A 23,637-nucleotide genomic window follows, 5' to 3' on the forward strand; every position below is an offset into this window, starting at 1 on the left:
GCCCCCGCGGCGGCCGCTCCCGTAAGGGCACCACGGCGGCGCCGGCGGCCGTGTGCGCGGAGCTCCGGGGCGCCCTGCGGGGACCGGGGCCGGCTCCCTCCGCGAATTATCTGCCGCGACCACTTCAGCCCGCCCCGTGCAGATAAGGGCTCCGTTTTTAAAGCAGCGTTTGAGGATACGTTTTTCCTCACCTGATTTTAAGTACAAAAATATGTCATGGCCCAACTAAAGGGTATTAGGATTTTTCAGTAGATGGTTTAAAAAAAAAAGTGGCTGAATGATTAAGCAAAATTAATGTAAACAGTCAACACTGACATAGTAATACACTATCGAGGAGCTGTTTGAACATGACAGATTTGAGAGTATTTAGGATCTCTTGCCTGAAACTCCAGAATACCAGTTTTAAGTTCCTGCAGTTGTAGAAACGGACAAAAATAGATGAATCCTGAAGAGGCCTTATACACAAACAATTACAACAAGCAATTTTTCTTCTGTAGTTTCATGTTTTCTTATTGAACAACTTTCACCCAAAATACAAATTAAAGCCATCCATTTAATCTGAGCTCCAGCAGCAGTGCAATACCCAAAGACAACTAACTATTTGGGGTTTACTAACACCCTCGTACTTCAAGAGGATTATGCGTTGCATCCATCAGATCTTACAACTCAGTGTTTCCCATTCTGAACTTTTTCCATTTCTTGTGTCAACATCTGAGAATGTGTGGTTATAAAAAGCAAAACTATGCAAACCCATGACTTGCCAATTAAGTTGAAATACTACTCATTGATTGCAATGTACTTTATAACCAGGCTACACAATACCAGAAAAATGAACCTTTTTAAGATGCATGGTTGAACGTACATGGAAGGTACCACTAAAAACAGGGAAGAGAAAAACTAGGCTCAAGGAACTCAACTCTCATTTTTACAGTTCATAGCAGCACAATACATAGAGCCTCCAAGCTCTTCTCAAAAAAGTTTTTTATAATGCTTTCAGGTTATTACTTACCTAGTGGATTGAGCAGAAATGCAGAACTGTAGTGCTCTTTGTGACTACATTTTTAAAAATAAATCAGATGCTCACTGCTGCATAGATTTTCCGAAGTTCACCCAGTCAGAACATACTGGTGATCGTACACCAAAGATAAGAACCAAGTCATGAGAGACTTGGTAAGGCCTTTTCAACGTAAAAAAAAAAATTGGACCAATATATCTGAACTTAACAAAACCTGTTAAATCAAAATCTGTACATAGACAAAGGGGTCTACAACTATCGAGCTAGGCATCGTGTCAGTCATTCCTTAGGGGATTCTTACACGTCTGTTATGGACCTGGCAACTTCGACGCCTTGTTCTGCAGATTCCCCCCAAAGTGACTGGAGTTGTCTGTGAGCATCGACCCAGTTGCTGAGACTCCAGAGGAAGGAGGGAATTATTTATCAGGGTGGTGAACAGGAAGAGTCACCTAGAGGTCCAAATATAAACTGTTTACCATTTCTGAGCAGTATCTCAGGGGAGTTAAAAGGGGACAGATTCAGGCACAGGAAATGAAAATGATTAGCAACAGAAAACATGTATGAGGAAGGACTGAAAAGGAACTTGACAGAAGCATGCAAAAATAAAGATACTGAGAAGATTAATGATGTTTCTACTCTCAGTGCAAGACTTGATAGTCACAGAAGGAGCAAATACCTTTTTTAGAATAATACAACTTAATCTGTAAAACTTATTACCAGGTATCAAGAGATCAATTACAGGGCAGTTAAAAACACCTACATGTTATCGTCAGGTATTCTGTAATTAATCCATTGCAGGCTTCTTGAATCTTGCAGTAATTCTAGGTTACTTACAAGAGATTTGAACACAGCTTTGCTGTACTATACCAAATTAATATTTCAGTATTATCTCTGTTAATATCTTTTGAAGTAATTATCTAGGGGGAAAAAATATTAAACTTACCCAACATGCCAACATTAAAAAAATCATACATAACATTAGACTTTTGTATTTAACACTTGTTAGTAGCAGTTAAGAGAACTCTTGTTGTGCCTAACATCTCTCCTTGAAGAAATACTTGAGAGGAAAATACAAATCTTAGAGTTAAGTAACTAGAAGGACTCCCATGTACTGTAAGAATACAGCTACATTCAAAACAACACACTGAAATAAGTGAAGATAAGGATTTGCTTTAGATGTTTATTAATCCAAGGAGATCTTCCATAATAGAAAAAACAGAGGCTTTAAATTTCCCAACTCTTCCTTTAGAGTTGCATTATCCTTGAAAAATGGAATTGGATAAGTGCAAGTTCCAGGAGGAAGATCAGTTCTAAATTTGACAGAAGTGTATCACTGAAACTGATATATTGCATCACAAAATGCACTATCACCACCAACAACAATGCAAAATTGTTTTGCAATTTATATAAATACATTTCTTGGAGCAAAGGAAAGCAAAGTTCTAGTTCCATTCTTAAAAAAAAGATGCTCCTTGTTAACCAGTCTAGCAACACATAAAAGCACCCTTGAAGTAAGACTCTATTCCTCTCACACCAAGATAAAATTTCTTCCTTGACTGGTGACTTGAAAAATATAACTGTTCCAGAAATGACCATGGCACTAAATTGTTAGTTTCTCTTTTTTTTTTTCTCATCTGTTTTGTATATACAGCCTTCTCCCTGCTGCTCTGTCATGTCTTCTACCATGAGGCAAAAGTATCTGTCCTAAAAAGTTCTCTTAATTTTTGGGGAAGCATAATGAGATAAGCACTTATGGAACAAGTTAAATGATCAGAAATGATTTATGTAAAACGGGGCATTTTCCAAGGTCAAGGAATGCACAAGAAAATGCTTGCTGTACCTATGTCACCTTTTCTACAAAAATAAAACCTTGTCTGGAGATTATCTTGAGGCCGGAGTACATATGTATGTGCTCATGAGTTACACATTTATTAAAAAAAAAAAAAAAAAAAAAAAAGTTTTGCTATATGTACTTGGCCAGTCAGCTAACGATTCAAAAGTACTATTGTGGTGCTTATACCACTACTATAATGGATACTTAGGTTCAAGGCTAATTTTTACGCTTTTTCACATCAGGTGCAATATCCTTCCTTTTAAGTCCACAATTTGCTTTGAAGTATCCCTTTGGTATTCAGGTAGGGCAACATGGCATTTACAGTCCTGGCTTAGTCTATCACATTTGAACTCTGTGCGCAGGGAAATGTATTTGTCTAAGAACGGCAGTCCAGAAAGGAGCGACTGGAAAAACATGTTATATTTGCCTAGAGAAGCACTAGGAACTGCGTAACAAATGGAAGGCTGGGAATCGTGCTGGACAACTCATCAAGGAAACCCCAAACCACACATTCCTGCTACTCTGCTGATGCAAAAAAACACACCACACAAACCAATTTTCTGAAGACTGCATTTTGAGTATCATAATATATATATGTGCATTTCATTTTTTACAGATATAAACTCAGTTTATTTTTAACCTGTATTTAAATTTTGGAGGCTTACATTAAATTAAGGTAGCTTGTTTAATATCAATTGTAACAGCAGGTGACATTTTTATATAAAAACAGCCAAAAAAAAAACAAAAAAAACCCATGTGATTTAAAAGACCTGACACCAATGATCTCAAGGCAAGATCAAAAACCTATGGATTTATACTTTCAGAAAAGAAAAAGGGGGCACTTAAGCCAACCCATTCACAGCATCTCCCTGCTGGCTTCTTCATACAGTGGTTTTGATAGTGGTCCCAGAGGGAACTGTATTTTGCCTCTCTAGCTAAAATACTAGTTACTATAGCAACTTTGAAGGAAGAAAATTGTGGCTTCAAATATGAAAGATTGGCAAAACTTCAAATACACTGTCTGGATCAGGCAGACAACAGCACGCTAATGCTGGGAGTGAAAAAAGAGGGGGAATGAAATGCAAGAGTAGTGCACCTGCAATACGAGGTGCCAGGGAAAAAAAAGCATTAATTGTTCTGCAGAATTAGGGAAAAAAACCCTGCACTCATAGATCAAGCCCAGGTTAGCCAAATTAAGTTTTTTGGTTTTTGTTTCTTAATAGATTGCATATATAGATGTTTCATCCACATACTTCAATCAACTCCTTTAAGAGCAGAATTTAATATCTAATTTACATGCTTCAGAGAAGGTAACTTTCTCAGTGCTTACAATAAATGTTTGTATCCAAATTTCCACTTGTACAGTGAGATCTTTAAGAAAAACAAAGGAGACAGAGGGTGTTGCTTTTTTCTTTTTCTTTCTTTCTTTTTTTTTTAGCAGCAATGAAATATCACTAACCCCTTTTTACATAACCGAATTCAAGTCACAACCAGAGGTGACTGCACCACAAAGTCACCAGGTACAAAACTGCTAGTTCATTTTAAATTAATAACTTGAAATTATTTTCCCCAATACATCCCCCCCCCTTTTTTTTTTTTTAATAAACAGCAAACATTTTGCTATTTTTGTACATAGGCTAGCAGGCTTGTTTCAATATGAAAGTGCTAATTCATTTACAGATTTCTGTTATGTAGTGCTACATTAAGTGTCCAATATTCTACATATGAACAATCTGGATAAATGGAAATGATGAAGATTAAGTAAGGCTATCTGATTACCTTATCTTATTTACATTAAAAGAATAGACACCCAATAGGAAGGGAGAAAAGGGAAATAAATTGGGCAAATACTCATACTGCCACAGGTGTAAAAATTAAGTCTGCCTTCTAGCTTGTACTGTAAATGAGACATTTTAAATAGTCCTGCAGCCCATGCCAATTTTTTTCCTCAGAAAAAGAAAAGCTGCCTTCATGACATCCCCTCTTGATTTCAGATTTCCAAAGCGTGTCATTTGAAGCTTTAAATTCAGATTCTTCCTATCTTCAAAAAAACCTCTGGTTTGCTTTCCAGTATTAGGTTGCATGATCAGGTCCCACTTCTGGGGCTTTTGTCCAATCTATTTATCAATTAGTTTAGAGTGAACTGTAGATAACATGAACCAGTTCTGGAACCACTATTGGGAGGAACACAAGCTCTTCACTACAATCACACAGTAGCAGGAAAAGTGATAATTCAATTCATTCCTGGGGCAGGGCCTCCAAAATTAAATGAAGTTGGCACAACTGGAGCATTGAATTTGTATCCTCCATGCTTTTCAATCATTTTGGATTCTAAAAACAAACAAACAAAAAAAAGATTAAAGTTTTGTGACTGCATAGTATTTTGATTCTCTCAGAGATAGAGGCTTTACCCAGTGTAAAACACAAGAAAGCAACCAGGACCCACAAAGTGGGTGGAAGCACAGCAGGCCCCACCAACATACAGAATGAATTTACAAAGTTTCTCAGTATCGTTACAATTATGCTTAAATTAAATTATATTTAAAAAGAAAAAAAAAATCACACTTTAGCTTTTGGGAATTAATATGTAATTTTCACATTTCAGGACAGGACCTAAACAAACGTTGGATGTCTAAAATAGCTAGCAGATGCACAGTGCTTTCTGATTAACACTGATAGACTTTTCAGTCAAATCAATAAAAGAACAAATGTACAAAAAAAGTAGTACATAGGTATTAGTTAAATTTTCAGCATTCCTATATGGATTCAACAATATAAGCAGAAATAGTAACTAAAGCACCACCTATGACATGCCATAGCTCAGTGTATATTTGGATACACACTAAAATTCCCTCCAAACCCAAGCATAGTTTGGAGATACTAAACCACATAACTCAACATAGTTTTGAGAGAAACCACCAAGTCTGTCACTTTTCATTTTCAACCAAACCTTAGGACCTTTAGGCATTTACAGTCCACATTTCCATCACTCTAACTAACAATTATAGCTGAGCTCTCTCTGGTTTTACTAGCTACATATTATGTCCTGCAAGGATTACTATAGGGCTGGGGTGTTTTTTTTGTTTGTTTGTTTTTTTACAAGCTGTTAGACAACTCAAAAGCAGATTGATAAAGAGCAAATGGAAATGTGTAGTTCCATCCACCTTTACTGCGGTCTAGATCATATAGCAGAAGGGTTACGTTGTTCCCTCAAGATAACAACACTTGTTAGCTTTTCCTTTCCAAAATGATCTTTCCCTATCTCTGAAAAAAGTAGTCCATTTAAGACTTTTCTCCTACTTTGACATATTTGCAATCTCTCTCTTTCTGGAGATACAGGACAGCTCATACCATCTAGAGGATCTGCATTTTGTCTGTTTTTTCGGAAACAAGATAGAAGAATGTTGCCACGGAGGGGAAGCGGGGGAGAACCTGGGGAGCATCACCTTTGTCCACTCCCTGCCCCCCCCAGTTTATCAAAATCTCTTAGCTTATGAAAATTCTTATTACCTAGAGTAATGGGAGATAATTATATTCCAAATCCTTCTAACAGGATGTGCCCATGTGTGGTAGGTGGCCTAGATGGAGTATCAATATGCTCTGATAATAAATTCCTGTATTTCCTGTAAGGATCTAGTTGCTTAAGTTAACCTTCATAATCTGAACCTAACTTGCTCTATGAATAAGCAGCTGAAAAAAAATGAAGAAAGTTCTTTTTCAGAAAATGCACAAATAGTGTATAATCTCATCAGTGTCTAGAACTTGACAGGGATCGCAATGAGACTGAATTTTATATCCATTAAAAGTGGATCATTGTGGACATTTAAAAGCTTTGTGAGGTAATTTAGGCTGTTCTCTGGCATAAAATACTCATAAAATGATTATTCATAATACCAATCTTTTTACTGAAAGGTTTCTGAACTTCTCTTTTGAAACATCTGGTATGAATAGCTCAGTAAGGAGCAGGATATGAGACTGGACAGATGACTGACTCAGAATTCAGCCATTAACCCAGCTTGACTTCAGAGACAGTGATATATGTACATATACATATACATACATATAAATTATACATACATATATACATACATACACACACATATATATATAGTTTTCCCAGGTGTTTGAGGGTAAGCCTAATGGAAAGAAATGAGGAAAAAAGATCTGCCCCTTTTCTGCATCTAAAAGCCTTAATCTGTAATATCTGTATTGAAGAATGATAACCTGAAATATTTTATAAGCAGAATGATGTGGCTTTATAGATGGATACTACATGCATGAGCTGGTATTTTCCCATCCATAGAATCACTGGCTATCCCAGGTGGCCTAGGTCACATCAGGAAATAATTTATCAGCCACTTAACATGTTTGTCTGATACCACACACAGTCCTTCTACCTTCATGTCATAAAATCAATTGTTTTCAAATCCATGCAATTCTGACAAATATGCCTTTACTTACTGGGTCACTTCATTAAGATATTCCTACTATTCCTCATATCTGTCATATGGCATACAATTTGTGCCTTGAGCCTTTGTATTACCTGACAACCTTAGAGATTTCAAATGTCTCTAAAGTGTAAAACAACTCTGCTTTGATGAAGACATTATTAGACTTGAATTATAAGCATTTTTGTCTTGTGATTCCTGAGCACGTGAACAGCATTTAAAGAGCAAAAAGCAATTAACAGTATAAAGAGGGAAAAATACCATGTGCTGCCCGCCTCTGATCTGCCAGAGTTGCTATGTCCTGCAATTGTTTTCTTTGTTCTTCATTAAGACCCTGTGTCAAAGTTTGGTACCACACAGGGTTACGATTCTGAATTGCTGCAAGAGAAGGAAAATGGTCATTAAATATTCCGTAACTCAAAACTTGTTAACTCACTGCCATTTTAATCAGAGTAATATTCTGATCAACCCCATTGTGGTTACATAATTTAAGAAATTTAAAAACACTAATACAACCTCTTACACTTCTTCCTTCCTGCCAGAAATCCACTCCAGTGTCTCCCCCTGCTCTAAAAGCATGGTGCTCTTTTCCCCCTTCCAAAGAAAGAATTAATTTAAACCACAAACTGGAAAGCCTGGTGGGAAGCTTTCAACAAGCTCTAGTTTACAATACTATTCCTATAGCTGATTTTCCAAAACACTAAAATTAAGTTAAAATATAACTTTTTGGCCAGGAAAGGAAATAGAATTACTTACTCTGAAAAATTGTTTTAAATATTTGATATTCATCAACAGGGTTGTCCTCATCATCAATAATTGTTGAATAGCCTTCCAAAGCAGTCTCTTCAGCATCATCTTCTTCCCAGTCTTCATCATCTCCATCTTCACCAGCCTGTTTTGCCAGAATCTCTAGATATTCTTGACCATCTTCATCAATGTCGTCTTCATCACTCCCCAATTCCTCTGAGTTAAATATCACACACAAAAAAGTTTATCCCAAGAATAGCAATAACAACTCTTTAGGAAGTTGCCTGATTACACAAAACAGGCAATGGCATCAGACTAGAAAGCGAGAAGCTTTTTTAACAACACTCCCAGTGCCATGGTCTGCTCTACTGTTCCTTACTTACAGCATCAGTGTAAGTGGGTACAGAAGATTTTGTTGTCACAGAAATGCAAACAGAAAAATGTGTATACAAATAATTTGGAACAGCACTTGATACAAGATTAAGCAAGGCATCATTCCTGCTCAAAATAGTCTGAAATAATTTGATGAAAATGGACATTTAAAGGGGTATTTAAAAGGGCCAGGAAAAGAACGCTTGAGAAATGCAACATGTAATGGCATGAACAGATTATAATGAGAATAGCTTGGAGCCCAGAAGTCAATAGCAGAGATCAAGAAACCCCGCTTAAAGTAGATGGAAGAAAACCAACAGGTATTTTTTGTATGTGAAAAGCTGTTCCAAATAATCATTCCCAAAGACACAAGCTGATGATGGAAAGACAAAAATAGGCAGTAAGAGTGGAAAGCTTACGCAGAGTATAGGGAAAGGTGGACAAAACAGAAGTACAGGGAAAGTGGTACATAATTTTGAGCTTCATATAAAGATGGCAAAAGGTGTGAAAACTTGTGAAAAGATTGTATGGAGAAGAAACTCTATAAAGGTTGATGAGGTTGAGGTTAGTCCAGAAAAATTAATTAGTCCAGAAAAAAAAAAAAAAAAATACAAGAACTGTCATTTTCAATACACAGCTAAAACCCCAGCAGTTCACACGAAACTTTCTAATATATAGTTGAAACTGTGCAGTGGAGCAGAAGGATTCCTGGAAACTTCTTCTAATGACCCTTAACCATCAGTCAAATGGGAAACATGCCCCAACAATAATTCCTTTCAGAAATGACAGCATCCACACACAAAAGCTAGCTTGACAGGGCTTCAAAGAAATTCAGCCTAGGAAACTAGCTTTTACAAGAAATCAGAAATAAGTCACATATACTTGAAAGGCATTAAAAGGCTGCCCAGTGTCTTACCACATGGTTGACTTTTGGAATTAGGGAACTGTGAAGAGTTGCATGAAAGAACTGATTATCTCCATCAGGAAAAGTAAAAAAATATAACATAACTGATATTTCAGTTACTGTACCTGTTTCCTCATCTTCTTCAGCTTCATCATCATCATCGCTGTCATTTTCGTGTTCTGCATGACAAGCATATGCTCTTTTCAATCCATTAAATAAAAGGATAAAAGCTGGCAGGATCTGTCCAGCAACTTGATTTAAAACCTGTGGTATTTGCTCCAGATCAATAAGAGCACACAAGCCAAGCACACACATTTTTCTGTCATGAAGTCTGCAAAACAAAATGGTTACAAATTTTGTTATGATTTAGAAGCAGGTAATACAGTAGTATACCATAGAGGATAATCTTCAAAATTAGAAACACTTACCCCAAGAAACAATCTACATCATTAAGCCACTGTGTTATGAAGTGATTAGTGACAGGCTCCACATTATTGGGAAAACGAAGATTTTCCAAGGTATTTAATAGTAGGTGAGGATTGTAATACAAAGCAGCTATGGCAACCTGGAGGCACATTGTTCGCAGTTCACTTGTTTTCACTTCTCTGGTCAATCTCTCCAAAGCAGCTTCCACAAATAAGGGTATGCACTGGAAGAGCAAGAATCATTACAACTTCAGTACTCAAAAATCAGTAAGCAGTTCTGTGGTTCTGTATTTCACAGTACAGTTGAAAGATGGCGCATAACCAGTTTGGTAGATGAAAATCTTTTCCCCTTTCTATTACATCTTCATATTTGACTTTTACTAGCAGTTAAATATTATTCCAATTTTACATCCTCTGTATTTATCTACCAAACTGGTAGCAAACAATCTACTCTGAGCACATGGCTTTTGTGACATTATACACAGTATGTTTAATTCCTGGTACTGTAATTCCATGTTTTAAAAAAAATAGAAATAGAGAAAAAACTGTAAACTATGAACTCCAGAAAAATTATTTTTAAATATCCACCCCAAAAAAGAGATGGCATTAACATAAGCCATTCCAAGAAAAAAGCTATTCAAAGGAGTAGCCTCTTTAGATATGCCATACTAAAAAAAAAATAAAAAATCTGCTATAGAAGTTTTTGCTTCATATAAATTAAAAATAAGAATTTGCATGGAGCATATCCACAAGTATTAAAAAAACCATGCATGCAAAAAATGTTCAAGTATCATACAATGCTTGGCATGTACATAAAGGAAGGGCCGGGAGATTTCTCTCTCAAATTCAAACTTCCATACATGCTTAATGAAATCTGATTCCCTCTATGACATTTGGGATTCTAGGAACTTCATTTTCATTTTTATTTCAAAGTTATTAACTTGACAAATTCAATCATTTTCATGAATATTCACCAGAATCAATTTAGAATATAATTAATCAAATTTTAGAATTAATATGCTCCTAAAATGGTACTCTTCCAGATTCATGAAAATGCTTTACATTAAGAGTTTTGCAACATTCTAAATTCGGGAGGCAAAGTATGCAATAACCATTTCTTCAGTTCTATTACTACACAGTAGTACTTGCAACACTGAAGTAGAAGACAGGATTATTAGTCAAACCGCAAAAACTTCTCTTAACAGAACTTTTCATGTTAATACATAATCAACTCATATTTGAGAGTATGATCTTTTTAATATATTACTTACAGTAATCAAAGTTGTTACTAACCTGATCAATACCACGCCCTTTACACTGAAGAATAATTACTTCTAAAAGCTTTGCTGCATGACATTCTGCATCTTCCCCAGCAACTCCTGTAAGGACCTGAAAAATAACAATTACTGTTGATATTATCCCTTTAAGAGGTATTTTCTATATGCTGCATGGCTTTGAAAAACTGATGCAAATTTAGGCCCTCTATTACAATACTAGCATAAACATCCATCAGTGAAGAAGCCAGATCTACAGCAATGGCTCAGTGTTATAACTAGAGACTGAAACATTGCTCCATGTGGCTGCAACTACCTGTACAAATATTAAATAACAGAATGGATACAAAGCTTACACTAGTAACTGTTTAAGCATTGGCTGCCATTTTGAAAGGCTTTATTTTCATACATAGAATGAAAAATCTTCTTATGTATTCATGTACCAAATCTTGTAAAAACCAAACTTGCAATATTTGGGGAATCCAGTGCGAGACCACACAGTACCCTATAATTTCTGCGTCAAAGATTCATTGTGCTCAGGTAATAAAACATTAACCACTAACAGACTAATTTTTTTTTGTTGTTTGTTTAATAATATAGTTTAAGTATTTACAATTGGTCTAATCAACCTGGTTGCAACTTCTTTTCAAATAAAGGCTGGCAAGAGTTATTCACAATAAAATTCAAACATCTTCAGAAAAATTATTATGGAGAGGGCAGGTGACTGTTCACCACAGTGTTCTTGTGTAGACACAACACATGACATACTGAAGTGGAAAAATGAAGATTACAGATTACTATTGGAGATTGTAAAATATTACCACCACCTTATAGAGAAGTATTCATATCTTTACACAGGGCTAGCACTCTGGAAAGCTTTGTCCTCTATATATCAACTGAATAAAGAAAGCTCAGCTGGCAGCTACCTATAACATAAAGGAACTGAAGAGCTAAGTTAAACATGGAAATACTGCCCAAAGTCACCGCACTCAGACAGAATAATTGGATTCTGCTCCAAGCTTTAGATACTGATCTAGCATGAGCCTGGGAAAATAACTCCTTATTCCTGTGCCTCTACTTCCCACCCCTACATACTTGATTTAGATAATAAATTTAAAATCTTTAGTGTACATATGTGGTGTGTGGTATTCTAGCCATAGTGAGGCTACAAATCTCAGATAAAGGAAAGTAGCTACCTTTTGCAATACGCATACACATCTTTTGCAAGCCCATATACACATGCTGTGTATTACACAAATACATATACCTAAAAAATGGAGTGTTTAATCTGCTTTTGTTGCGTATGATTTATTTTTCCCTTTTAGCAAAAATGTACTTCTAGAATTTGATTCAACCTCTTTCCATTTCTCTGTAATAACTTCCTAATTTATGGAATCATAGAAGATGCTAAATAGCATAATGTTTTAAGAGCAGACATCAAATCTCTCCAGTTTTACAGCCTGCTGTTATGGAATAAAGTACCCAGCCTAACAACATATAACTTCAGAGATTGCAGGTTTCAGGTTTTTTTATTCCCTGAGTAAGCATAAACAAAGGAATCTACTTACCTTCTTGCACATACTGTAAATCATTTCAAGATATTTTGTGTCTGACAGAAGTGTATCTGTATCAACAGTGACATAATTATGCAAGAGAGGCATCATATCTGTATTAAAAGAAAAATAATCAAAGTTAGATACTGTTTTCACATTTTATGAGGCTAGGTGTTAAAATCACGTTGAAAGCTACGTATTAATAAATTAATCACAGTTCCTGCTTAGTGTTTTTCAAGATAAGTGTGCATCTAATCATAGATGCCTTAAGAAATCTGGCTGCTAGAACAGCAGAATAAAGTACTGCAAATGTAAATTCATTTGAATATTCTTCTAACATTTCAGTCAAGATGCAATTCATCTTATGCTTGAAATCAAATACATGAAACCATTAATTTTATTATATATGAAATAAATTTATTAGTCTTCCTTACCAGTAAAATAATCAAAGCCATCCTGCTGAAAGACTTCAAAAACAAGAGGAAGAAGTTGCCACATTTGTGCAGAAACTTGTTGACAGGTCAGGCTATGAGCCAAGGAAAAGATCTCCTCATAGAACTCTAAAACATGAATAAAATGACATTAAATTTAATGTCAATCACATACACTTAAATAATTAAACCAAATAAAAGTACACATACCTAATACATGCTGCTGCAAAACTGTTCCAATCACTTGCAGACAGATCCCTTCCAGCTGCTGTGTAATCTGAAAAGTGAGATTTATGTCTGTTTTCAATCCTCTGGAGTTGGAATTAAACGCATTTTAAATAAAATTACTCAAAGCCATTTCTCTTTAGAGAATATTCTAAAGTAACATTGAAATTTCTCATATTTTAGAGCACTAAATGTATAAGAGCAGCACTTTTAACTAACGATTTGTAAAATAGTTTCTAACATGAGGTGTTTTTGGAATACTTTTTGAGTATTGGAAAAATCTCCTTTAGGGGTATACTAAAAAAAAAAAAAAAAAAAAGCCCAACAGTAACCTTATACAATGCTTCAGCCCCATTAAAACACAGTAAGCAGGTGTGTTATGTCAGCCATGTAAGCAATAAAAGCTGCAGGAGTATTTTACTGTTCCAAAAAGTTAAGATTTCAAAACCCCCAAAGCCTAATTTAAACTGATAAAAACCCAGTAGCTGCCTTTGCCAAGAAGCATTTTGATCAGCCATAGCATCTTCTGAACAAGCTATATTATGGCTAGAAGTTAGTCCGCTCAGTACAATAAAACTAAATAATACAGTTTGCATCACACTGGAGAGTTCAGCAGTATAGATTAGGCAGGTAAACAAAGCTATCATTTAGCATACTCACAACAGCTATTTTTGCAGACACCAATACTGTTACAGAGCACAAACTAAGTCAGCAGAGTTAATACTCAAAACTAACTGAAGTTTTATCTCTTTTGTTTCAAGGGCAGACACTATCAAATCAGATATTTTTTCAGAAGAATTGACACAGTTCCATTTGCTAGAGACAAGCTGACGAAACACAGCTTCCACCTGTTTGAACAGGAACCTGGATTTTTACAAGAAATACTGGGGCAACATTTATGGTGTTTATGATGTTAGAAATGTGATCCACTATGTTACATCTTGGTGGCATCCTAAGTACTTCACTGTTTTGTTTTAAGAGATTTTTGGCTGAAAGAACAGATTTCCAGATAATGTCATATACACTGAGCTACAAAAGACTTGTCAGTGTCTTAGCCAATGAACAATGGCTTTAAAGTAATTTTTACTCACTTCTTTGTGATCTTCAACTACACTGAGAAGTGTGTCAATAGTATTCAAGATTCCCATTGCTGTCACTGCTTTGTCATCACTGCCCTCTTCATCTGGTCCAGTTTGTATCACCTGGTTAAATGTCATTGCCTAGATGTAATAGGAAAACAACCCATAAATATGTCATTCAGTGAGGATGTGCTTGAAGATGAAGAATGATTGCACAAGTCTGGTATTCTACACAATCAATTTAATGAGGACTCTGCTAAGAAAATGTGTATGAATATTAGAAGTTCACTGTCCCTATTGCAGTTTGTTTTTGAAGTTGATAAAATTTGAAAATTAAACCATTTGCACAGTTACCATTTATCCGTACATGACTAAGAAGATTTGCAACTATACATGGCATTGCTTTCCATGCAAAGGAATAAATTTTCTACAAGTAAATTTTTCTGACACAAGGTTTAATTGGTAGCTGAACTGCACCACTTTGCAGGCATTCCCAAAGAGGATATACAAACAATTTTGTTTTAACTTCAAGGTAAAGGCCTTTTACAAATAAGCACAGAGCTGACCTCTTTGCTTTTGAAATTGTTGGTACGACTTCCTAGGTATGGACACTCAAGCTCTGAATTTCTTCTGCAAATAACCTTCAGATTCAACTTTATTTTCACACTACATTCAAAATCATATTATTTTCACACCAAATTTGTTATTAAAAATCTGTTCTTTATTTCCCATTTTAAAACAGAAAAAGTAGTTAAGTCACATCATAAAAATTATCTAAAATGTGCTACTAAAATACATTACTAACACTATCAGGATAAAAGGATAAGGATTTCTTGGACATTTCTACTATCATTCTTAGAAACTTCCATTTAATTCAAGTTATGGAGCCACTTTTGAGCAAAAAACAAACTAAACGTAGAAGAAAATTTCTAGTATTAATGCATTTAACCAGATTGGCTTAACAGTAACTAATGACTGACTGCCAACTACCTTCATTTTAAACACCAATCTCCCACATATTAAACATCTTTCCAAGTCACCAAAAAGTCTTACCAAATGCTGGGTCATTTCTACAGCAATTGGGGTAACTTCTTCACTATATTCACAGATCATTTTCTGAATCACATTAGTAAGATCATCATTTTCAGTCTCCCTTATAATATGAAGTAAAGCTTGCATTACAGGTCTAATGAATGGAGTAATATATTCTTTAGCTGTAAAACAAATAGAAATTAACGCATGAATTGACATCATTCTTACAATATCACAGTATCAGTATAAGAAAGTCAATATAAGCATTTTTGTCAACTTAGCCAAAGCATTTGATATAGAATTTATGCTCGATTTGTGGCATTTATGCCAGCTTCAGGAATACTAAGCAATGTAAAGCCCGCCAGAACAAACAACTTTTTCCTTAATAAATTTGAACATGAAGAATGAATGAGTCAGATACACTCATATGGCCACTGTATTTCTGATTCAATAATTAGGAGGTGTGAAACTAGATTTATTGTGTCATGAAATCAGATTAATTTCATTCATCTGAACCTTAGAAACATGATTATGTTGTCTATAAAAACAGCAGCCAGCTGGAAAATTACAAATAAGTGATTACAAATTACAATTGTGAGGAGCGAATTAACATCAGGGAACCATACAATAAACCTCCCTGAGCATAGTTACATTAATGCCTATTCCATTAAAACAATGAATTAAAGTAGTGTATGTTTCTAAAGAAAACATCTTTCAAAAAAAAAAGAAAAAAGGTACAGTAAGTTTCCTGTAGCTTTACGAAAAGAGGGATACCTTTCTCTTGATTACTGATCAGAACTTGAAGTGCTATGGCAGCTTCCACTTTCACAGGCATTTCCCTATCATCTATCAGACATCGTCTTGTGAGTTCTAAGGCTGTCTGAAGATTCTGGTCACTCTTAAATTTGACTTCACAAAAATAATGAAGGACCCAACAAGCCTGAAAAAAGACACTGAATGAATTCAGAGTTACGTAAACTACAAACTGGATTATGACTCTTTGTATACAAAACCAATAGCCTAAAAAATTTATTATTAAATTTGAACTACAATTATGGTTAAATAAAGATACTGGAAAGCTTTTAACAGCTGAAGATGTTTGAGAGTTTGGAGGCTGGTCAGTGGGAGGCTTGTCTTTCAGACATCACTAGACCAGTACTATGATCTCAAGCTCATCTTTGGCCACAGGTTGTGTGTGAGCAGTACGGTCTAAACGCAAAACACAAATAGACCATACCACTAGACACAGATGGAAAACTATGCACACTGTTCTGCAGCCATTTTAAAGCTAAACAATTGCTATTTAAAAGCACACTATATATAAAGACTGATAGTAATTACTGAAATAAGCATACAATTTATTACAGAAAAGGTGCAAATAGAAGCATCTCTCTGAGAAAAAAACGATTAAGAAAATATCCCTAAACTCTTCAGTTGGAACAGACAGTATCTTAACAATATATCTTTTTCTTACCCGCGCTCTCATGTAACCCAGCTCACTGCTGAAGAGAGGGAACACATGATTCTGCAACATATATTCCATCTGATCTTTGTATATCTTCTTCTGTTAGAATATTAATACAAATACATCAGTTTGTAATTTTATACACAAATACACTTCTAATCCAATAAATAATGGCATATATCGACATGTGAACAGCATAACAAAACCCTTACATTTTTAACCTCCCCCCCTACTAAAAACCTATTAAGCAACATTAAAATTCCACATTAGTAATTAAACTTGAATGCTACATGTTTGGAACTGACTTTCATTATTTTCAACAAAAGTAAACACATTATTTTTTACTCTCATTTTTGGACTCCTAGAGACACCTTTTGCTTGGCAGTATGTTACTCTGACACCAAAAGCAAAACTGGTCAGGGAAACTTTTCTGAGTCATGGTCCAAACAATACAAATCCATGACCTTCATCTCATCCTCTGCCATTCTAATTCAGCAAGGTTGCTAATTTTAATTTATTTCCCCTCTTCTATACACAGAAAAGATCTCACTAAAACATCAGCTTCTCAGTGGATCTTTTTACTTCATTCCACTAAAAAAAAGTAGTTAAGAAGTAGGACAGAAAACTGTGCAGCAATTCTTATTAGAAGCAGCACATAAGAGCTTCAAACAAGTCATCTGAACTTGAACAGGAACTGATAAATCTTATGTAATTAAGCTGACAACTGTTCAAAAATGAAATAATTAGGTTCAACAGCTAAAAAAGAACCTGTGATGTCTGTTCCAAAAGTTGTAAACTCAAAGAGCTATTCTTATTTCTTCTAAAACATTAGGAAGGAAATTATGTGAAAGACGGAAAGAAGAAAAGTACAGAGAACCAAAAGAATTGCCAGATTGATTACACTTACTTTTAGGAGAATTTCAGCCAAAGAGCCGATCATATGTAGAGCACCATCCTTCTTACGAGGGTCAGCATTTGGCTCCGTAAGGATCTGATAACAAAATCCCATTGTCTTCTGCAAGACCTAGATTATATGCAAGGACAGTGTTAGTCGACGTATTTCAACTAATTGGCTAACATACCATTGGCAGTGCTCTGAAATGCTCAAATTGTGTAAATCTAATAATCTCCTCCAAGTCCACAATTTGGCTAACACTTTATGTCTCTACTATAACACACAACATTGCTGATATACCAGCCTTAGGGGAATTGGCAAATACAAACTCAAACTCACATAGACTAGTGCCAAATAAATTTGAGAAAAACTATAAATTTTAGTGTATTATGATATGACATACAGAGCAAAAATTTTATCAATAGCTCTTTCAGCAAAAAAAACAGAGAATATCAACTAAATCGGGGTCATGTGTGTGTTTAATGCAAAGTAAAATCCTTGAATAGCTTACCTCTTTCCTTTTACTACATGATGTAAACAATAATGTCTGAGCAGCAGTTGTTGGAGAAATGAAGTCTTCAAATACATCTATTAAGTAAACGTAACAGCTATAAATTTTTGTCCTTTAATACAACTCATGATGCTAAAGTCATCTAATAGTCTAATGTAAAACAAAGAAGCAATAATTCTCCAGGTTGTTCAGGTGGTTAATTGTGCATTCCTATTACAGCTATCAAGACCAAAAAACTGACACAGGTTTGGAGTTTTTTGACATACAGCTGTTCTGTCTTTTCCATGATCACTGGCTCCTTGTCTAATTTCAAATTGCAAGGTCTCCTATTTTCAGAATAAATCTTTTGTAGATACAGAAGCAGACACAGTGATACAGTGAAATATGTTATTTGCTGTAGAGTCAAGCACGCAACTGGTTGAGTCAAAAATGCTTGGTTTCTTACTTCTCTGCAAAGAGAATTATCAGAGCCTTGTATAATATCTGTACTGTTTTGTAGGTCTGCCCCTGACCTGAGGGCAACACCCTCCCCCCCTCCAAACCCATCAAGATTCCTTGTTTTAGCCACATAAAAGTCCTAAAGGAAGGAGGACTTCTGTTCAGGAAGTCTAATGTCTCCTCTTTCTTCTTCCTCTGCCTGAATGGACTGCACAGCCTTATGGCAAACTCCAAGAACAAAGTTTCTTTTCAACAAGCCATAAAAAAGGAAAACAGACAGAAGTCTGGAATATTAGGCTCATTTCATAACATTTTATTTACTATGATGGTGTTTTATTTACCATATAGTAAATCAATTCTGACCTATACCACGTTTGAAATTCCTTAACATAGTAAAAAATCTAGGGCCTGAAAAGCTGCTGTAAAAATTTAATAACATTGAACTTAGGTAATTACTGTAAGCTAGACCTGGACTGTTTATCTAACAAAAACTTCATAATTGTCAAAATTAGCTACTTTTTGAAATGCAGAAACAACTGTACCACTGTTGAGACATAAGTTATCTGTTATTTACACCAGGATTTCCAAAGTTAACTATATGAAGCTATATTACTTGGTTAATACAACCACTTTTTTTTTTTTTTTTAAAGGTTTAAGCTATCTCTGCTTTCACAAAAAATTACAAAAATACTTGCTCTGTGTGCAGCTGTATTTTAACAGGATGAGTAGATTTTAATTTCTCACCAAATTTCATGCGAATATATTCATATGGATCTTCTTGCCAAAGCTCTTCATCAGCATCTGTATAGCACATCAATGGAAAAATAACATCTTGGATAATTCCCTGCAATAAAAAAAAAAGGTGAAAGGTAGTGCTTTTCAAAGCAATCTTTATATTTTGTCCTGTATTTAACACAAACCAAATTTTGCGCCTTCTATCAATTTTGATACAAAATGGTAACACTCTGAAATTATTCCAACATATCATTTTATATACTGCCTTAAAGAAAGAGAACCCAGTAAATTTTAGCTTAAGGTAGAACCACAATACAATGCAAACTATTAGATTTGCTTTGGATAATGGCACATAGAGATGATTTAATGGCATAAATTCAGTAGTTATAATCTCCAAATTTGTTGTGTTGCTCTGTTACATTATATAATCCTTAATAGTAAAACACCAAAGATTGACACCAAATCATTTAATTTGGAGATCTCATGTACAGTGTCAAGTTTTATTTAAAATGTTAAAACTTTCAAGTACTTCTCAATCTCTCTGTTCAGGCAGCAACACCACTTCAATGCTGTAAATATATGCTGAAATTCTGTTCAAATTTCATGAGCACCACTCAGCTAAGCTGTACAACTAAGCTGTATATTGGCTAATGGGAAAGTCTCTGTTACTGTAACCCCACTAAGAGACAGAACAAAAATCAGTGACGGTACTTAGAGCACAGATATAAGCATCTAGAAATAATTGTATCCGCACAAATGTTTGCGAGAAATATCATAGTTTGATCCAGAGAAAAGTAATTAGACTGCTTTCCTAATGTATCTAGATAATCTTCACCAAACAGGTTTAAACTCTTTTCATCAGTAATTTATAATAGAAACCCATAAAAACTTAAATTCTAGCAAGGCTAGAGATACTGTACAATAGACTGACTAATGTACTATCAAGTCATCTAAGTATTAAACCCAAAAAATGGTTTACTTGAATATGAGGTTTCAGATTCTTCCAGGTGACAGCGTGTGACACTCCTTGATTGATGTAATTCAGTGTTTGCTGCAGAACTCTAGGAGCCATGTACTGCTTTTCCTTGTACTGATACAACACCTTCAGCAACACCTAGAATAAACAGATTTCATCAAGAGCTTATACAGAGCACAGACCATTTTAACCTGAAAATTTTCACCCTCCCTCACAATCCAACATAAGAGCCCTTCAAAATCCAACTAAAAAATTTGTTTACATATTAGACTAAAATGGATGCTGACTTAATCCATCAACTAAATGTCACTGTTCATTTTATGAGGCTATTCACAGCTCCTATCAGGAGCTGTGCCTGTCTGCTGGACAGGCATCCTTTAAGAATATTTTAGACTCAGGCAGTCTACCAATTCATGCCTATGTGCAGCATTACAAAGGTGACACCAGACTATGTATGAATAACATCAAATCAGCCTCTCTCGTCTTTGCTTTCTAGCCCAAATTTTTCTGCTGAGGTGGAATTCAAAACTAATTACAGGGATTTAAATTCTTGAAGTCCATGTCTCGCCACAGACAAAGACATGAAATTCATGGAAACATTATTAGTATTTAAATACCATCTCATTGGAAAAATTTGGTATCGGTATGCAAGGACGCTTCCTTGCAGCCCAATCCAAGCCAGTCTCTGTTCTCCAAGAGCAGCAGCACAAAACTGGAGAGAAGTGACAAATTCAGTTTCTGTGCTTCCATTTAATTGTTTACATAAAACAAAAACAGTGAAAAGAACCCCAAACTGAAGGAACTGAACAGACATATCTATCAATCTGTAGTATCACCAAAAATGTTTGGGGAAAATGCGATTCATTATTTAGAAAAGTAATTACATTGATAAGATTTATTACATGAGCACTGAAGCATTTCTCCCAGATGAGATGCTCTGCACATGAGTTTAAAGGGTAAATGCATCCATTCATCATGAATTTCATCGCTTTACAAATGGTTTTATGCTCTAGATCCACATATTAGTCCTCAACAAAGCATAGCGAGCCCTGATCCACTCATGTTTAAGCTTCCTGCCTTATGAAAGCAGTTATCAGTTGTTACCCTCACCTGAGTAAAATGCTTTGGGGGCATTAGATATTGACTTAGGATAGGACAGTACGACTTATTAATTGCTCTGAGACTTGAAACTATTTGGAGTGTATCAGAAAATATATATGTCAGAATAACTTTTTCATCTCTTGTGAACTAAAAGAGAAAATAATTCTCTGCAAAAGATACCTCGAAGTGACAGGTGATTGCTTGCAATGTTCAGAATCAGTGGAAAATGAATGAACGATGAGACTAACATGCTTCTTGAAGTTAGAACAACTAGGCAGAATGTTAATCATTAAAAATCTGAAAGATCTGCATAAAAATGGATAAACTAAACACCTGGACAAGTCAGGGACATACTTTACTGCCCTGATTTTGTACCTTAAATATGATCTTTCCAGAAATAACTTAAAAACTAAGGAAGACTGAATTTCCTTGTTGTATTACATGGAGTACATTACAGTACATTTTACAGATCGGTTGGCTGTATTTATAAATTTCAACATATGCCAAGACATGACCATATTACTAGCATCATATACTGAACTTTTATAATACATGGATTTGAGGTGGGCTGCATTGCCTAAGTCATATCACAGCGGCAGCTCAAGAAAGGTTTAAAATATAAATTGGAGGTTCTTTATTCTAGGCAGAAGAAATCATCCTGTCACTTAAGCCAAGTAAAACTTCATATATAGTAATCCAATCTTTTCTGTGGGAAAACTTATGCAAGCAGCTCCCATTTCCTGGTATATTTGAATTTTAGAATTATAAATTTTCATGTTTTTTGAGGGGAGATCCTCCAGTGTAACAAGACAGTACAGAAAAAAAGACTGAATTCATCAATATTTAATGAAAGAATGGGGAACAGTCTTCAAAAATGAGGACAAATCTGTGGCCCAAGAATGGGTCTTTGCAGTCATATTTTGAACGAAAATCTCTGGGAAATAATGTATTTGAATAGCATACAATATTTTTCAGGCTTAAGAAGGGAGCCTGAACAAGTGTTTTAAGACTCTCCACAGATCTAAGCAGTTACCTCCTATGGTTCAGATGCAGTAATAAAAGAAATTAAAGAGAAGAATAAGAAAAGATTTAAGAGTTGAAGCGAGAAAAAGCAAGATGTGGGAGGCAGACTCCAAGGCAAATAGAAGAACAACTTCTGCAACTCTGCCAAGGAACAATCGGGTGTTACAGCCTGGGCTCAACTGGGGCTGAAGTTCTGGCTCATCAGGTCTTTCCAAATGAACAAAACAGTCTGCTAACATGAGGGAGAAGAATCAAGGTGTTTCAGCTAGGTAGCTTAGCCTGTTTTGGCCAAGCTTAAGAAAGTTCAGCTAGAACTAATGGTGAATGTACTAGAGTTTTCTTTTTTCTTTTCTTTTTTTTTTGTTGGCAACAAGCCCGTATAAAAGATTTAGGACAGACAGATGAAAAGAATAATGAGAAATAATCATAAAAACATTATTAGCAGTATGTTTCAAGTTTATACTCAAACAAGCTGCGATTCCGCACTGTGTATTTATCTATTATTCCTTTAGTAAAAGGGTGTGAGCACCTTGGAGAATAAAGAGAACTCAGCTGAGCATATTATCAGGTCATAAATTATATTCTTTTGTATTTCAGGGATCTCTAATTTTTTGTAAAGAAATGCATCCTGTTTCAAAATCTTCCCTAGTGTTTATCCGAAAGATTCAATTCCTTGAGTACGTGTCCAAGATTCACCTTCTGCTCAGAAATAGAGGACAACGCTTTAAAAATCATTCATATCTCTTTACAGCTTACATTATTGTATAGGAAGAAGCTGTAAGGACTCTAAAACACCGCTTTGCAGCAATTTTCTTTAAAGACTTGAACTCCTGGTGTTTCCTAGATACAATAACAACAAGGAACAAATTTGATTTCAAAGAAAACCCCAGGAAAAAAAATTGTTGTACTGTTTATCTTTTTGAAAACTTATTTTTTCATGCAGTCTTTGTCAGAAGTTGGTATTATCTGAGAAAAACAACACAACCAACACAGCTTTAAAGATATGTAATAATTCTCTGTTTAGTAGGACTTCATCCACAGGTACAGGCATCTCGGGAGGAGGACCCAGACTCCACTTGTCTGAGTAAAATGTTGAGACATGTTTCCTAACACTCAGCGTTGTAAATTTTGTGCTCCTTTCAATACCGTGGATG

The 23,637-nt window shown here is 35.3% G+C and overlaps 1 protein-coding gene and 1 non-coding gene across 2 annotated transcripts in view; both read right to left on the reverse strand.

The window, feature by feature from the left end:
- Positions 1 to 2,181: 2,181 nt before the first annotated feature.
- The window catches only part of IPO7 (importin 7), a 29,743-nt gene continuing 8,287 nt past the window's right edge, over positions 2,182 to 23,637 (reverse strand). Inside the window, exons 8-24 of the mRNA XM_026070568.1 lie at positions 20,363 to 20,497; positions 19,393 to 19,492; positions 18,211 to 18,287; positions 17,712 to 17,828; positions 16,814 to 16,903; positions 16,114 to 16,279; positions 15,361 to 15,521; positions 14,320 to 14,448; positions 13,214 to 13,280; positions 13,007 to 13,132; positions 12,588 to 12,685; positions 11,039 to 11,134; positions 9,749 to 9,969; positions 9,446 to 9,651; positions 8,054 to 8,260; positions 7,559 to 7,675; positions 2,182 to 5,180 (exon numbers count right to left, since the gene is read on the reverse strand). Coding sequence (XP_025926353.1) covers positions 5,083 to 5,180; positions 7,559 to 7,675; positions 8,054 to 8,260; positions 9,446 to 9,651; positions 9,749 to 9,969; positions 11,039 to 11,134; positions 12,588 to 12,685; positions 13,007 to 13,132; positions 13,214 to 13,280; positions 14,320 to 14,448; positions 15,361 to 15,521; positions 16,114 to 16,279; positions 16,814 to 16,903; positions 17,712 to 17,828; positions 18,211 to 18,287; positions 19,393 to 19,492; positions 20,363 to 20,497 — 2,211 coding nt within the window. The 3' untranslated portion in view covers positions 2,182 to 5,082. The remainder of the gene's footprint in view (positions 5,181 to 7,558; positions 7,676 to 8,053; positions 8,261 to 9,445; positions 9,652 to 9,748; positions 9,970 to 11,038; positions 11,135 to 12,587; positions 12,686 to 13,006; positions 13,133 to 13,213; positions 13,281 to 14,319; positions 14,449 to 15,360; positions 15,522 to 16,113; positions 16,280 to 16,813; positions 16,904 to 17,711; positions 17,829 to 18,210; positions 18,288 to 19,392; positions 19,493 to 20,362; positions 20,498 to 23,637) is intronic.
- LOC112968550 lies at positions 16,433 to 16,614 on the reverse strand. Its single transcript, XR_003254381.1, has one exon. It is a non-coding gene; the product is annotated as a small nucleolar RNA SNORA23 (small nucleolar RNA).

This window comes from Apteryx rowi, unplaced genomic scaffold (assembly GCF_003343035.1).
Source record: "Apteryx rowi isolate R43461 unplaced genomic scaffold, aptRow1 scaffold_107, whole genome shotgun sequence".
NCBI lineage: Eukaryota > Metazoa > Chordata > Aves > Apterygiformes > Apterygidae > Apteryx > Apteryx rowi.